This window comes from Crinia signifera, chromosome 6 (genome assembly GCF_055691185.1).
Source record: "Crinia signifera chromosome 6, ASM5569118v1, whole genome shotgun sequence".
Lineage (NCBI taxonomy): Eukaryota > Metazoa > Chordata > Amphibia > Anura > Myobatrachidae > Crinia > Crinia signifera.
Window position 1 is genome coordinate 10,438,188 of NC_139222.1, and position 16,942 is coordinate 10,455,129.

The following is a 16,942-nucleotide window of genomic DNA, read 5'->3' on the forward strand; positions in this document are numbered from 1 at the left end:
CCTGCTGCCTCCCCTCTCCCCCCTGTGTCCCGGCATGTATCCATGAACCCCTGGTGCTCTGGCCCTCCTCCCCTGACTCGTGCCCGTCTGATTCTGTGGCCTCCGGCATCACCTCCTCCCTCAAGCGCTTGCTCTCACCCTGTAGCGACAGTGGCGTAACTACGTTTTGGGCGCCCCCCCCGCCGCCGCCCCACCAAGCACCCCCAATCCCCCGCCGCCCATGCAAACCCCCCCTCCCCCCCCAATCCCCTGCAGCCTTACCTATCGCGCTGGTCCCGGCGGCTACGTTCTTCTTCTGCTGAGGACCACCACAAAATGGCCGCCCCCATACAGCAGGCAGTTTCAGAGAACTGTGTGCTATATGGGAGCGGCCATTTTGTGGTGGTCCTCAGCAGAAGAACGGAGCCGCCGGGACCAGCGAGATAGGTAAGTCTGCAGGGGATTGGGGGGGGGGGTGTAACTATAGCACCGCAGCCCCCGGCGCCCCCACATGCACACGCCCCCCCGCGGTGGCGGGGGCTGCGGTGCTATAGTTACGCCACTGTGTAGCGATGCCTCTTCTGACCTGGCAGGAATTCTCCTTCTGTGTCCCCGTGCTGCTGCTTCTGCTGGCCGGATGCTTGAGCGACCTTGCTGAACAGACTTGATCTGCACTTCCTTCCTCCGACCACCAGATGGCGCCTGTGAGCTGCTCCTCTCTGGTCGATTTGCTGGCTTTTTTCCTGCCTGCATGCTGCTGCTTGTGGTGGCCTGTACTGCTACAATTGCCTGATCGATCTCCATGCCCTTTGACGTTGGCTGCTTGTGTACGGACCTGCCGGGGGTGTCTGTGTGCCCAGCTGCTGGAAGCCTCCTCTCCCTTGGGAACAATCTGCTGTAGCTGCTACTGGCCTCTCCTCTGATCTGCGGTATGTGAGGAATGTGAGGTATGGTGCTGGCGCTGCTGCGGCTCTGTCTCCGTCCTAGCTGGGGGATGAGTGAGCTCAGCCCCCCTGCTCTCTGCTTTTAACCCTGCTACTGCTCCCGTCCCCCTCAATTAACCCTGTCTCTTCTCACTGGCCCTCTTCCTGGATAGGTGACAAGAAGGGGACCAGCCACCCTGGCGCCCCACCCCCTTATCCTGCTCCGGGGGCCATTTTGGCTCCCTAAAGGAGCCCGCAGAATCCCTATTACAGGTTACACCTGTGTGTGGGGGAGGTAGGGCCTGGCTCTCGATCATCGATGGTATGATGTCCGGTGCCAGAGACTTGTACCATCGATGGTGGTGAACTGTTTGAATTTCCACCAGGGAAATGTTGCTGCAGGGGCCCACTAGAGGGGTGTGGCCAACCACTGGTAGGTGTGGTCATCCATGTGAGGGGCGTAACCACAAAGTTGCATATTATGTGTTCTCCAATTTAAGTACCATACATACATGCCTGCCCTGCCACTCCCATTCATACATGCGTGCCCTGCCGCTCCCGTTCGTACATGCATGCACTGCCGCTCCCGTTCATACATGCCTGCCCTGCCGCTCCCGTTCATACATACATATACTGCCACTCCCATTTCATACATGCATGCACTGCTGCTCCCATTCATACATGCATCTACTGCCGCTCCCATTCATACATGCATGCACTGCCGCTCCCATTCATACATGCATGCACTGCCGCTCCCATTCATACATGCATGTACTGCCGCTCCCATTTCATACATGCATGCACTGCCGCTCCCATTCATACATACATACACTGCCACTCCCATTTCATACATACATACACTGACGCTCCCATTCATACATACATGCACTGCCGCTCTCATTCATACATACATACACTGCCGCTCCCATTCATACATACATACACTGCCGCTCATATTCATACATACATGCACTGCCGCTCCCATTCATACATACATACACTGCCGCTCCCATTCATACACTGCCGCTCCCATTCATACATACATACACTGCCGCTCCCATTCATACATACATGCACTGCCGTTCCCATTCATACATACATGCACTGCCGTTCCCATTCATACATACATACACTGCCGTTCCCATTCATACATACATACACTGCCGCTCCCATTCATACATACATACATACACTGCCATTCCCATTCATACATACATACATACACTGCCGTTCCCATTCATACATACATACACTGCCGCTCCCATTCATACATACATACACTGCCGCTCCCATTCATACATACATACACTGCCGCTCCCATTCATACATACATACACTGCCGTTCCCATTCATACATACATACACTGCCGTTCCCATTCATACATACATACACTGCCGCTCCCATTCATACATACATACACTGCCGCTCCCATTCATACATACATACACTGCCGCTCCCATTCATACATACATACACTGCCGTTCCCATTCATACATACATACACTGCCGCTCCCATTCATACAAACATACACTGCCGCTCCCATTCATACATACATGCACTGCCGCTCCCATTCATACATACATGCACTGCCGCTCCCATTTATACATACATACACTGCCGCTCCCATTCATACATACATACACTGCCGCTCCCATTCATACATACATACACTGCCGCTCCCATTCATACATACATTCACTGGCGCTCCCATTCATACATACATGCACTGCCGCTCCCATTCATACATACATATACTGCAACACCCGTTCGTACATGCATGCACTGCCGTTCCCATTCATACATGCATGCACTGCCACTCCCATTCATACATACATACATACATACACTGCCGTTCCCATTCATACATACATATACTGCCGCTCCCATTCATACATACATACACTGCCGCTCCCAATCATACATACATACACTGCCGCTCCCATTCATACATACATACACTGCCGTTCCCATTCATACATACATACACTGCCGCTCCCATTCATACATACATATACTGCCGTTCCCATTCATACATACATACACTGCCGCTCCCATTCATACATACATACACTGCCGTTCCCATTCATACATACATACACTGCCGCTCCCATTCATACATACATACACTGCCGCTCCCATTCATACATACATACATACACTGCCGTTCCCATTCATACATACATACACTGCCGCTCCCATTCATACATACATACACTGCCGCTCCCATTCATACATACATACACTGCCGCTCCCATTCATACATACATACACTGCCGCTCCCATTCATACATACATGCACTGCCGCTCCCATTCATACATACATATACTGCAACTCCCGTTCGTACATGCATGCACTGCCGTTCCCATTCATACATGCATGCACTGCCACTCCCATTCATACATGCATGCACTGCCACTCCCATTCATACATACATACACTGCCGCTCCCATTCATACATACATACACTGCCGCTCCCATTCATACATACATACACTGCCGCTCCCATTCATACATACATACACTGACGCTCCCATTTCATACATACATACACTGCCGCTCCCATTCATACATACATACACTGCCGCTCCCATTCATACATACATACACTGCCGCTCCCATTCATACATACATACACTGCCGCTCCCATTCATACATACATGCACTGCCGCTCCCATTCATACATACATACACTGCCGCTCCCATTCATACATACATACACTGCCGCTCCCATTCATACATACATACACTGCCGTTCCCATTCATACATACATACACTGACGCTCCCATTTCATACATACATACACTGCCGCTCCCATTCATACATACATACACTGCCGCTCCCATTCATACATACATACACTGCCGCTCCCATTTCATACATACATACACTGCCGCTCCCATTTCATACATACATACACTGCCGCTCCCATTCATACATACATACACTGCCGCTCCCATTCATACATACATACACTGCAGCTCCCATTCATACATGCATACACTGCCGCTCCCATTCATACATGCATACACTGCCGCTCCCATTCATACATACATACACTGCCGCTCCCATTCATACATACATACACTGCCGCTCCCATTCATACATACATACACTGCCGCTCCCATTCATACATACATACACTGCCGTTCCCATTCATACATACATACACTGCCGTTCCCATTCATACATACATACACTGACGCTCCCATTTCATACATACATACACTGCCGCTCCCATTCATACATACATACACTGCCGCTCCCATTCATACATACATACACTGCCGCTCCCATTTCATACATACATACACTGCCGCTCCCATTTCATACATACATACACTGCGGCTCCCATTCATACATACATACACTGCGGCTCCCATTCATACATGCATACACTGCCGCTCCCATTCATACATGCATATACTGCCGCTCCCATTCATACATATACTGCAGCTCCCATTCATACATGCATGCACTGCCACTCCCATTCATACATGCATGCACTGCCGCTCCCATTCCTACATACATACACTGCCGCTCCCATTCATACATAAATACATACACTGCCGCTCCCATTCATACATGCATACACTGCCGCTCCCATTCATACATACATACACTGCCGCTCCCATTCATACATACATGCACTGCCGCTCCCATTCATACATGCATACACTGCCGCTCCCATTCGTACATGCATGCACTGCCGCTCCCATTCATACATACATACACTGCCGCTCCCATTTCATACATACATACACTGCCGCTCCCATTCATACATGCATGCACTGCCGCTCCCATTCATACATACATGCACTGCCGCTCCCATTCATACATGCATGCACTGCCGTTCCCATTCATACATGCATACACTGCCGCTCCCATTCATACATACATACACTGCCGCTCCCATTTATACATGCATACACTGCCGCTCCCATTCATACATACATACACTGCCGCTCCCATTCATACATGCATACACTGCCGCTCCCATTCATACATGCATGCATGCACTGCCGCTCCCATTCATACATACATATACTGCCACTCCCATTCATACATACATACACTGCCACTCCCATTCATACATGCATACACTGCCGCTCCCATTCATACATACATATACTGCCACTCCCATTCATACATACATATACTGCAGCTCCCATTCATACATGCATACACTGCCGCTCCCATTTCATACATACATATACTGCCGCTCCCATTCATACATACATGCACTGCCGCTCCCATTCATACATACATGCACTGCCGCTCCCATTCATACATACATATACTGCCACTCCCATTCATACATGCATACACTGCCGCTCCCATTCATACATACATATACTGCCACTCCCATTCATACATACATATACTGCAGCTCCCATTCATACATGCATACACTGCCGCTCCCATTTCATACATACATATACTGCCGCTCCCATTCATACATACATGCACTGCCGCTCCCATTCATACATACATGCACTGCCGCTCCCATTTCATACATACATACACTGACGCTCCCATTCATAACAAGAAGTTGTCCGTACCTCACCCACACCACACCAACGCGTTTCAAAGTAAATTCTTCCTCAGGGTGTGACACACCCTGAGGAAGAATTTACTTTGAAACGCGTTGGTGTGGTGTGGGTGAGGTACGGACAACTTCTTGTTAAAGACCTATTCCATCGGTCCCACCCCTGGACATTCCCCTCTGATCCGGAAGAGTGAGTTGTCTTTGGGTATAGTCTTGGAGTTTTCCGTCCCTCTCCATACTGGCTTTTTATCAGTTCTTTTTGGACTTTGGACTTTTTGAATTTTGTGGAATTTTTATATCATGTTTTAATAAACCACTTTATACTTGGAAACCTCTTGACGTTTGATGTTGGATACCTGCTTCGCATCCTGGGACACACTAAAGAAACCGTGATATGAACATAGGGCCTTGGTGCCAGGTCAGTACGGTTTTTATAACTTACTAATTGTGGATAGCAGAACAAACGAAAGGTTTTTGAAGATATAAAAGATACCATGATGTGCATATAGGGAATAACCATCAGGTCAGTCACGTTGGTTCACAACTCATCCCACTTCACTGTATAACAGAGGGATCGGATTTGAGGAACGCTTAAAAGAAACCTTGTTTTGCATATAGGGACCAACACCAAGGTCAGTGTGGTCCCATGGGCAACACACCCCATGAATATATCCTAAATTGATTGCAGGACAACACCTAGAAGAATAGACCAGCGCTGGGAAGCTACTCTATAATTTGTTCTTAGCTCCCATTCATACATGCATACACTGCCGCTCCCATTTCATACATACATATACTGCCGCTCCCATTCATACATACATGCACTGCCGCTCCCATGTCATACATACATATACTGCCGCTCCCATTCATACATACATATACTGCCGCTCCCATTCATACATACATACACTGCCGCTCCCATTTCATACATACATATACTGCCGCTCCCATTCATACATACATGCACTGCCGCTCCCATGTCATACATACATATACTGCCGCTCCCATTCATACATACATATACTGCCGCTCCCATTCATACATACATGCACTGCCGCTCCCATTCATACATACATATACTGCCGCTCCCATTCATACATACATATACTGCCGCTCCCATTCATACATACAGATACTGCCGCTCCCATTTCATACATGCATACACTGCCGCTCCCATTTCATACATACATATACTGCCGCTCCCATTCATACATACATGCACTGCCGCTCCCATGTCATACATACATATACTGCCGCACCCATGTCATACATACATACACTGCCGCTCCCATTTCATACATACATGCACTGCCGCTCCCATGTCATACATACATATACTGCCGCTCCCATTTCATACATACATACACTGCCGCTCCCATGTCATATACTGCCGCTCCCATTTCATACATACATACACTGCCGCTCCCATGTCATACATACATATACTGCCGCTCCCATTTCATACATACATGCACTGCCGCTCCCATGTCATACATACATATACTGCCGCTCCCATTTCATACATACATACACTGCCGCTCCCATTTCATACATACATATACTGCCGCTCCCATTCATACATACATGCACTGCCGCTCCCATGTCATACATACATATACTGCCGCACCCATTTCATACATACATACACTGCCGCTCCCATTTCATACATACATATACTGCCGCTCCCATTCATACATACATGCACTGCCGCTCCCATGTCATACATACATATACTGCCGCTCCCATTTCATACATACATACACTGCCGCTCCCATTTCATACATACATATACTGCCGCTCCCATTCATACATACATGCACTGCCGCTCCCATTTCATACATACATACACTGCCGCTCCCATTCCTACATACATACACTGCCGCTCCCATTCATACATACATATACTGCCGCTCCCATTCCTACATACATACACTGCCGCTCCCATTCCTACATACATACACTGCCGCTCCCATGTCATACATACATACACTGCCGCTCCCATTTCATACATACATATACTGCCGCTCCCATTCATACATACATGCACTGCCGCTCCCATGTCATACATACATACACTGCCGCTCCCATTTCATACATACATATACTGCCGCTCCCATTCATACATACATACACTGCCGCTCCCATGTCATACATACATATACTGCCGCTCCCATTTCATACATACATACACTGCCGCTCCCATTTCATACATACATATACTGCCGCTCCCATTCATACATACATGCACTGCCGCTCCCATGTCATACATACATATACTGCCGCTCCCATTTCATACATACATACACTGCCGCTCCCATTTCATACATACATATACTGCCGCTCCCATTCATACATACATGCACTGCCGCTCCCATTTCATACATACATACATACACTGCCGCTCCCATTCCTACATACATACACTGCCGCTCCCATTCATACATACATATACTGCCGCTCCCATTCCTACATACATACACTGCCGCTCCCATTCATACATACATACACTGCCGCTCCCATGTCATACATACATACACTGCCGCTCCCATTTCATACATACATATACTGCCGCTCCCATTCATACATACATGCACTGCCGCTCCCATTTCATACATACATACACTGACGCTCCCATTCATACATACATACACTGCCACTCCCATTTCATACATGCATGCACTGCCGCTCCCATTCATACATACATATACTGCCGCTCCCATTCATACATACATATACTGCCGCTCCCATTCATACATACATACACTGCCGTTCCCATTCATAGATAAATGCACTGCCGCTCCCATTCATACATACATATACTGCCGCTCCCATTCATACATGCATACACTGCCGCTCCCATTCATACATGCATACACTGACGCTCCCATTTCATACATGCATGCACTGCCGCTCCCATTCATACATACATGCACTGCCGCTCCCATTCATACATACATGCACTGCCGCTCCCATTCATACATACATACACTGCCGCTCCCATTCATACATACATATACTGCCGCTCCCATTCATACATACATACATACACTGCCGCTCCCATTCATACATACATACACTGCCGCTCCCATTCATACATACATACATTTACTGCCGCTCCCATTCATACATACATGCACTGCCACTCCCATTCATACATACATACACTGCCGCTCCCATTCATACATGCATGCACTGCCGCTCCCATTTGTACATGCCACACTGCTCCCTTACATATATACATTCCACCCCACTCCTGAGACCAGGCACACTGAAGGCCACTAGCCAGCTCACCTGATGGCTCCCTCTTCTGTTGCCGGATCATGGAGCTGTTGGTGTGCATGTGCAGCTTGCTGTCGGGGAGGGGGGACAGGTAGGTGATGAATGCTCCATGTTGGTACCCCCAGCTCAGTGCTGTCCTGCTGCAGCAGCTGGTGGGAAGTGAGAGCGTGGTGCAGGGGGTGGTTTGCTGGGCCTGTGGGCCCCTGAAACAGCTTGAAACAGCTGGACCCCACAGCAAGTGCACCATCTATAGTTACACCACTGATGACAAGGTGTCTTACATAATTAGGCCACGCCCCTTTTGGCATTGTACCACAGTTTGCGGGCCTGTGGGGAGGCGGAGCCAAGTTAACTCAATAAAGATTGCATCGTGTCGTGTTTGTCAGCACTTCACAGGCTCGCAGTAAAATGCCACAGGAGGCGGAGCTACGATTGCGGGAATGTAACGTGCGCGCTCTCCATACAGGATGATGGGCCTCTGTGTACAAAACGCGCCAGGATGGCGCCAAACCGCTAATACCAGAACCCCCCGCGCTTCCTAATCCCACCGCAGCGCCCACACCTGGTGCCAGGCTGCTATAGGTCACGACCCCTGCTATCACTATGTATGTGTGTATTATGTATATAGTTTGTGTACAATAACTTGTTTACATTTATGTCCTGTAATTTGGGGTAATTATTGGTACATACGTTATTAATCCTAATGGGGGTATCTGTGGTATTATTACATACTCACTGGACGCTAGCGCCGGCCATAGTCCCTCTACCCTACTACAGAATGCAGCGTGGGGAGGTCGTGTTCCCGTTATTAGGGGACTTTGTGCTGCTTATTGTCACTTTATGCACATTGTGCTACGGCTCCGTTCTTTTGCTTCCGGTTACATGTGTGTTTATTCTCCCCTATTGGCAGAGGGATTACGCTGCGAGACGCGCACAGAGACGTTACACAGAGGACTGTAGAGACGCCATCATGGAAGCGGTAATATACAAGGTCAGAGGTCACATGTGACATCACTCTTATCTATATTACTGACACAGGGACCTGACCGGGGAGGTGAGGGGGTCTGGGAGCGTCACAGTGACATCACTCTTGTCTCTATTACTGACACAGGGACCTGACTGGGGAGGTGAGGGGTCTGCGAGCGTCACAGTGACATCACTCTAATCTCTATTACTGACACAGGCACCTGACTGGGGAGGTGAGGGGGTCTGGGAGCGTCACAGTGACATCACTCTTATCTCTATTACTAACACAGGGACCTGACTGGGGAGGTGAGGGGTTCTGGGAGCGTCACAGTGACATCACTCTTATCTCTATTACTGACACAAGGACCTGACCGGGGAGGTGAGGGGGTCTGGGAGCGTCACAGTGACATCACTCTTATCTCTATTACTAACACAGGGACCTGACCGGGGAGGTGAGGGGGTCTGGGAGCGTCACAGTGACATCACTCTTATCTCTATTACTGACACAGGGACCTGACCGGGGAGGTGAGGGGGTCTGGGAGCATCACAGTGACATCACTCTTATCTCTATAACTGACACAGGGACCTGACCGGGGAGGTGAGGGGGTCTGGGAGCGTCACAGTGACATCACTCTTATCTCTATTACTGACACAGGGACCTGACTGGGGAGGTGAGGGGGTCTGGGAGCGTCACAGTGACATCACTCTTATCTCTATCACTGACACAGGGACATGACCGGGGAGGTGAGGGGGTCTGGGAGCGTCAGTGACATCACTCTTATCTCTATCACTGACACAGGGACCTGACTGGGGAGGTGAGGGGGTCTGGGAGCGTCACAGTGACATCACTCTTATCTATTACGAACACAGGAGCCTTGGTTGCCTATAGCAACATCCTATGTAAATTTTAACTCCCATCTTAGTACAGTTCCCTCAGCACTGTACGGCGTCCACCTGCATCACCAACTCTTTTCTGATGTCAGTTTGTGTCCATCATCCAAATTAGCACCAGGTATAATAGAATATCCCCCTTACAGATGAGTAAAGGGAAGGCTGTATGATGAGGAGGGATAGGAGGCACCGGGGAGACAAGGATAACACTACGGGACATGTTAGCAGAGGACCCACGAGACATCCCAGATGGCTGAATCAAAGGCTCACTGGGACCTGGACCGATGTTGGGAGGTCACGCACTAGATCTAGGTCACGCTACACGTCGTCCACTCCACCCGACATCACATATCAGAGAGTCAGGATCCCCGGGGTCTGTTGGTGGTGGATGATGGAAGGTCCGGTAGTAAAACTGCCACTGATCCCCGTACAAGGAATCACGCTGATGGATATATGGCCGTCATGTAGGTCCTCCACGCCGATGGCCGTACTCCGGGGGAATATAATCCCCGAGGTGACAGCGCTCCCCGGGGCAGGTGTCTACCACAGGGGAACACAGGCATGTGATCCCCGGTGCTGTAGCTGGGATAGGACCGAGGGTGGCAGCAGGTAGGACCTAGGCCTAAGTAATAACCAGACACAGGGAAATACCATCTCTTCCCCAATCTGCAAACCAATGTCCCCTGTACTAAAGCCTGTACATAGTAATTATGTGTAACATAGACCCGTGTTATGTGCACAGATCATACATGACATTGCACATGTATCACATAGATAGAGATTAGCTCCCATCACACACCAGTGACTTCCTGCTGTACAGCGGCTGTGTGCGTCTTACTGATAGACTTCTGTGTATTCTGCATTACTGACCATTACTCCTGTATCTCATTGTATTGTGGGGTAATAGGAGGAAGCTCTGACTAATATTAAAGAGGAGAACCTAGAAGGAGAAGAGGAGACGTATGTGAGGGGAGATCAGCCGTGTAAGGAGGAGGAGATCCCTACAGGTATCAGCACAGGTGAGTAATATAAGGGGAGTGGTATAGTACCAGCCAATCAGATCCTAGCTGCCATGTTATGGGCTGTGTTTGATAAATGACAGGAGCTGATTGTTGCTCTCCAAGGCTTTGTACATCTACCCCTACACTAATCTCTTATCCCACCCCCTCCTCTGTCACTGCCCTAATCTCTTATCCCGCCCCCCTCCTTTGTCACTGCCCTAATCTCTTATCCCGCCCCCTCCTCTGTCACTACCCTAATCTCTTATCCCGCCCCCTCCTCTGTCACTGCTCTAATCTCTTATCCCGCCCCCTCCTCTGTCACTACCCTAATCTCTTATCCCGCCCCCGTCCTTTGTCACTGCCCTCATCTCTTATCCCGCCACCTCCTCTGTCACTGCCCCTAATCTCTTATCCCGCCCCCTCCTCTGTCACTGCCCTAATCTCTTATCCCGCCCCCACCTCTGTCACTGCCCTAATCTCTTATCCCGCCCCCTCCTTTGTCACTGCCCTAATCTCTTATCCCGCCCCCTCCTCTGTCACTACCCTAATCTCTTATCCCGCCCCCTCCTCTGTCACTGCTCTAATCTCTTATCCCGCCCCCTCCTCTGTCACTACCCTAATCTCTTATCCCGCCCCCGTCCTTTGTCACTGCCCTCATCTCTTATCCCGCCACCTCCTCTGTCACTGCCCCTAATCTCTTATCCCGCCCCCTCCTCTGTCACTGCCCTAATCTCTTATCCCGCCCCCACCTCTGTCACTGCCCTAATCTCTTATCCCGCCCCCTCCTCTGTCACTGCCCTGATCTCTTATCCCGCCCCCTCCTCTGTCACTGCCCTAATCTCTTATCCCGCCCCCTCCTCTGTCACTGCCCTAATCTCTTATCCCGCCCCCTCCTCTGTCACTGCCCTAATCTCTTATCCCGCCCCTTTTCTGCCACTGCTATAATTGCCTCAGTGTCCGCTGCTGCAACTGTCTTTTATTTACCATGTACTTGTCCTAGTTTGCATTTGTACTGTAAATCACAATTTTCTTGTTTTGTTCTTTTGCTCATCTATGTATTGGCAGCTGCTGCGGAGCCCTTGTGGCGCCATATAAATAAATGATGATGATAACTTGCTGCAACAATATATAATGATTAGGGAGCAGCAAATTATATTCGCCGATAATTCCATTTCTTAGAGATCCCATGGCCGCCGTAACATTGGATGTTCTCAGTCTCCTCTAGTTTGCACCGGATGTTTTTATGGACCACCCACCTGCCGGTATATCCCCTCACGCCTGCCGGTATACCCCCTCACGCCTGCCGGTACATCCCCCCACGCCTGCCGGTACATCCCCTCACGCCTGCCGGTACATCCCCTCACGCCTGCCGGTACATCGCCTCACGCCTGCCGGTACATCCCCTCACGCCTGCCGGTACATCCCCTCACGCCTGCCGGTACATCGCCTCACGCCTGCCGGTACATCCCCTCACGCCTGCCGGTACATCCCCTCACGCCTGCCGGTACATCGCCTCACCCCTGTCGGTATATCCCCTCACGCCTGCCGGTATATCCCCTCACGCCTGCCGGTATATCCCCTCACGCCTGCCGGTATATCCCCTCTCGCCTGCCGGTATACCACCTCACTCCACCCCACACACTTCCTGGTGTTTCAAGCATCTCCGTATTTAGGTCCCTGGAGAAACACTACAAGGAGAGGGCGATGTGATGGCTGCCATGGGATGTATAAGAAGAACTGGAGTTATTGCTGCTTTCTTCTACGATCCCCATGGCGGCCATAACAATGGGACAAACCAAAGCAGAATAATGTAATCTGGTTTATTTAGCAAGGGCACGATGCAAGACGTGACCCCCACAGTGGGCAGTAGAGACATATAAAGCGTAGTGGTTAGAGAACGTATGTATAGGCGACCAGGTTGCTGCATCACAAATGTCCCTTATAGACGCCCGCGCCTTCCTAGCCCATGACGTCACCATAGCCCTGGCCGAGTTTGCATTAGTTACAACCAGAACATCTCGTCCTTTGTTCTTGTATATGAATGTAATTAGGTCTCTCAGCCATCTGGATATAGGTTGTGCTCCCACAAACCAGACTTTCTGACTTCCTTCTGGGATGACGAATGTCCTTTAGTCTATTGAGGTAAATGTTATTACCTCAGACTATATGTCTTCCAATCTGACACTTTCTTGTTATTAAGTTCAGTAAAAGAAGCAGGAAATATCTCCTGATTCAGAAGGAAAACAGTAACCCCCTTAGGTAGAAAGTTAGGACAAGTCCTATGTACCACCATATACGGAAACGTGTAAGTATGGTTCTTCCACCCACAAGGCCTGTAACTCACTCTCCTCACAGACGTAATTGCCCCTAGAAAGACGATCTTCCAAGTCAGGAATATGGGAGGAGTTTCTCGTAACGGTTCAAATGGTTGTTTCATCAATGAATTAAGATCTAGATTCAAGTCTGAAGGAGCCACAATGGATTTGATGGGTGGACGCGTTGTTTAATGGCCTTGCAAAATTTCTTAATTAGGTTACTGTCCGCTAATCTCCTATCTAGGACCCACACTTCAGGCCGTATTTATCCCTTAAGAGTGGAAACAGCTAGTCCTAGTGAGAAGCCATTGCATAAGAATTGTAGGACCTGCGCCGTTGTTGAGTTAGTGATCTCTTCAGAAGATAGTCTCCAAATGATACATCTCTGCCAGACCTTATAATATGTGTGAGAAGAAACGTCCTCTCCTGCTAGTAACAGAATCTGGATGACTTCAATTTGTTCGGTCTCAACAAGTTCCCTCCAATCTCAGTGCCTTCAGACATAATCCTGCTGGATCTAGATGATAGACCGAACCCTGATATAGAAGGTCTGGAATGATGAGTAATGTCCAAGGTTCCTGTACTGCCAATTTCTGGGAAGTCAGAAACTACACTCTCCTCAGCCAAAAGGGGAGGACCTCTATCACTTTCACTTAGTCCTCTCTTCCTCAGGATGCGACATCAGTAGTACTAGTAGCTCACGGTAGCAATCCGGGTAGCTTGACCACTGCAGCCGCCCCTGCATTGCGCATCTCTCCTTCCCCTCACTGTGGATCCCTGTCACCGGGCCGACAGCCAATCGGAGCTCGCAGGCTGGCAGCCAATCAGGAGAGGCCCACGAGCTTTGATTTGTTGATGGCCCAGTCACAGGAAAGTGAGGGGGAAGGAAAGATGTGCGATGTGCTGTGCTCTTCTGTCCTCAGAAGGGAAGTGGTGAGAAGGAGGAGACAGACAGACAACCAGGCAGCCAGCAGGGGGACACCGGACTTTCCTAACTCGGCAGCAGCAGGAGCAACAACGGTGAGCAGGAGCAACAACGGCTCGCGAGGTCCCGGCCGCAAGCTCCGACTTGCTCCCAAATCGCAAGCCGACGCATAATTTGAAATCGCCATGCTGCGGATGGATGGACCTGCTCTGAGACATCCAGGTTTCCGACCCCTCTGCCTTCTTTAGCGATGCAGGCAGGAACATACAGCAGGGCAAGGGGAGCGAAACAGTGGTGGAATCATTCCGCCCTCCAAAATGGAACTGACGGAAGGCAGTTTTATCCTGTTCGGGCTCACTTTAACCCCTGGTGCCCAGAAATATGTACATTGCTGGCCTGTGCCCAAGGTGTAACACCTATAGAAGAGGTCATGATTCCTAGGAGCAGGAGACCTAGTTTTAAAGGAAATTTCCCTTCCTTCATCAAGGCCCCTGATAGTCACTGGATCCTTGAGAATATTTCCTTTTTTAAAGGGAATTTTTTAAATTGTTGGTGTCTGTAAACCCAGGAATCGATGCTCTGTGTTGGATGTAACTGACTTCCCCAGTTTATGATCCATCCGTGAAGCTGCAGGAAGTGTATTAGATAACTTAGGTCCTTTCTTATCCTCTTCTGAACCGGCTGCCGTCAGGATATCTTCTAGATATGGCCACATCGGAATACGCTGCTCTCTTGGCAATTTTCTTACCCTGAGAAATGTTATTCAGGTGCCTCAGATCCGGGATATTTCTGAAACCTCCTATATGCTTCTCTGCTTGTTTTTTTTACTCCACAACCCTGTTTCCTGTCAGATACTGTATACATTTTATGCTGTAGCCTTGTGGAATGATTCCAATGACCCCTCTTGCCTTGAATTGAATTCTCCCACTCTTCTGCAAAGTCTACAATCCAGGTTCCTACCAGGAGAGACTTGCTGTAGTCATTGCCTTGGATTCTTCCTATATGACTGCTGAAAGGAATGTTGTGATGTTCCAAATGAACCTCTTCTGCCTATCAGATCTCCAGAGCCTGAGAGCCCTAGACACTGAAGCTATAGGTACACCCAATGTAAGGGCCGCAGCAAAAGATAAATGCAATTTCTTGAAAGAATTCTCCATTCTTCTATCCATAGTGTCATTACAGGATAAAGGTATAGCAGTTATTGCAGTAATAGGATACATATGCTCGGCCCTGGATACTATAGCTGGTCTCTTACCCCAGTGACCTCCTCAGGCCCTAACGCTGGCACCTGACTACTGCTTGCTGTGGTGTACGTGTTGACATGCTGCTGACACACCTGACTGGTGTCGGCTGGTTTCCCCCAGTGGTCACTGAACACAGACCAGGTCCTCTACAGTGGTAGCTGGCAGAGGGCGGAGCTTGGAGACGCTGGACTAGTACCAGGACAGGCGGAGGACGGGACTACTTTTGTAGTATTCGTGTTTGTCACCGGATGAAGCAAACGTCTTGGGGCAAAGGTTTCACACCGCCTGCTAGGAAATGGTCATCTCCTGTCCCAGTCACAGCGCCAGTGATCACCTCCCCAGGGCATTCGTACTCTTATACTACATTCCTCATTACTCATTCAGGGGTGAATTTATGAAGCTTGGAGAAGTGTTATCTATGCCCATAAAGAACGTTGTGAGCAAGGTTATAATGGTTCAGCCAATCAGCTACAATATGTAAATTGACAGGTAAGAGCTGATTGGCTGAACCATTATCACCTTGCTCATAACGTTCTTTATGGGGATAGATAACACTTCTCCAAGCTTCATAAATTCACCCCTAACCCCCATAGAATGATAAAACACATTCTAAACATGACAAGTGCCCACTTTTGTGTATAGATGGCGCCGCAGCACAGGGATTAACCCCTTCAGTGCAAGGGCGTCCATATTGTGTCAATGTGGGAGGGGGTCTTCGGCCACACGCTATATCTGTGGAAATGCTCCACGTGTAACACAAGATCTCTCTTTCCATGCGTGTATGTTATTCCCAAGAAGGAATCACCCTGATGGATAAACCCCATTTTGTTTTTCAGATTTGAAAATAGAAGATGACATCACAGGAAGTT

At 49.2% G+C, this 16,942-nt stretch overlaps 1 protein-coding gene and 1 long non-coding RNA gene across 2 annotated transcripts in view; both read left to right on the forward strand.

The window, feature by feature from the left end:
- Nucleotides 1–677: 677 nt before the first annotated feature.
- Nucleotides 678–11,597, forward strand: LOC146009997 (uncharacterized). The gene is made up of 3 exons (XR_014444714.1): nucleotides 678–926; nucleotides 9,642–9,722; nucleotides 11,496–11,597. It is a non-coding gene; the product is annotated as an uncharacterized LOC146009997 (long non-coding RNA).
- Nucleotides 11,598–15,831: 4,234 nt separating this feature from the next.
- The window catches only part of LOC146007426 (uncharacterized), a 3,307-nt gene continuing 2,196 nt past the window's right edge, over nucleotides 15,832–16,942 (forward strand). Inside the window, exons 1-2 of the mRNA XM_083145775.1 lie at nucleotides 15,832–15,925; nucleotides 16,910–16,942. The exon at nucleotides 16,910–16,942 is cut by the window's right edge and continues 2,196 nt beyond it. Coding sequence (XP_083001901.1) covers nucleotides 15,832–15,925; nucleotides 16,910–16,942 — 127 coding nt within the window. The remainder of the gene's footprint in view (nucleotides 15,926–16,909) is intronic.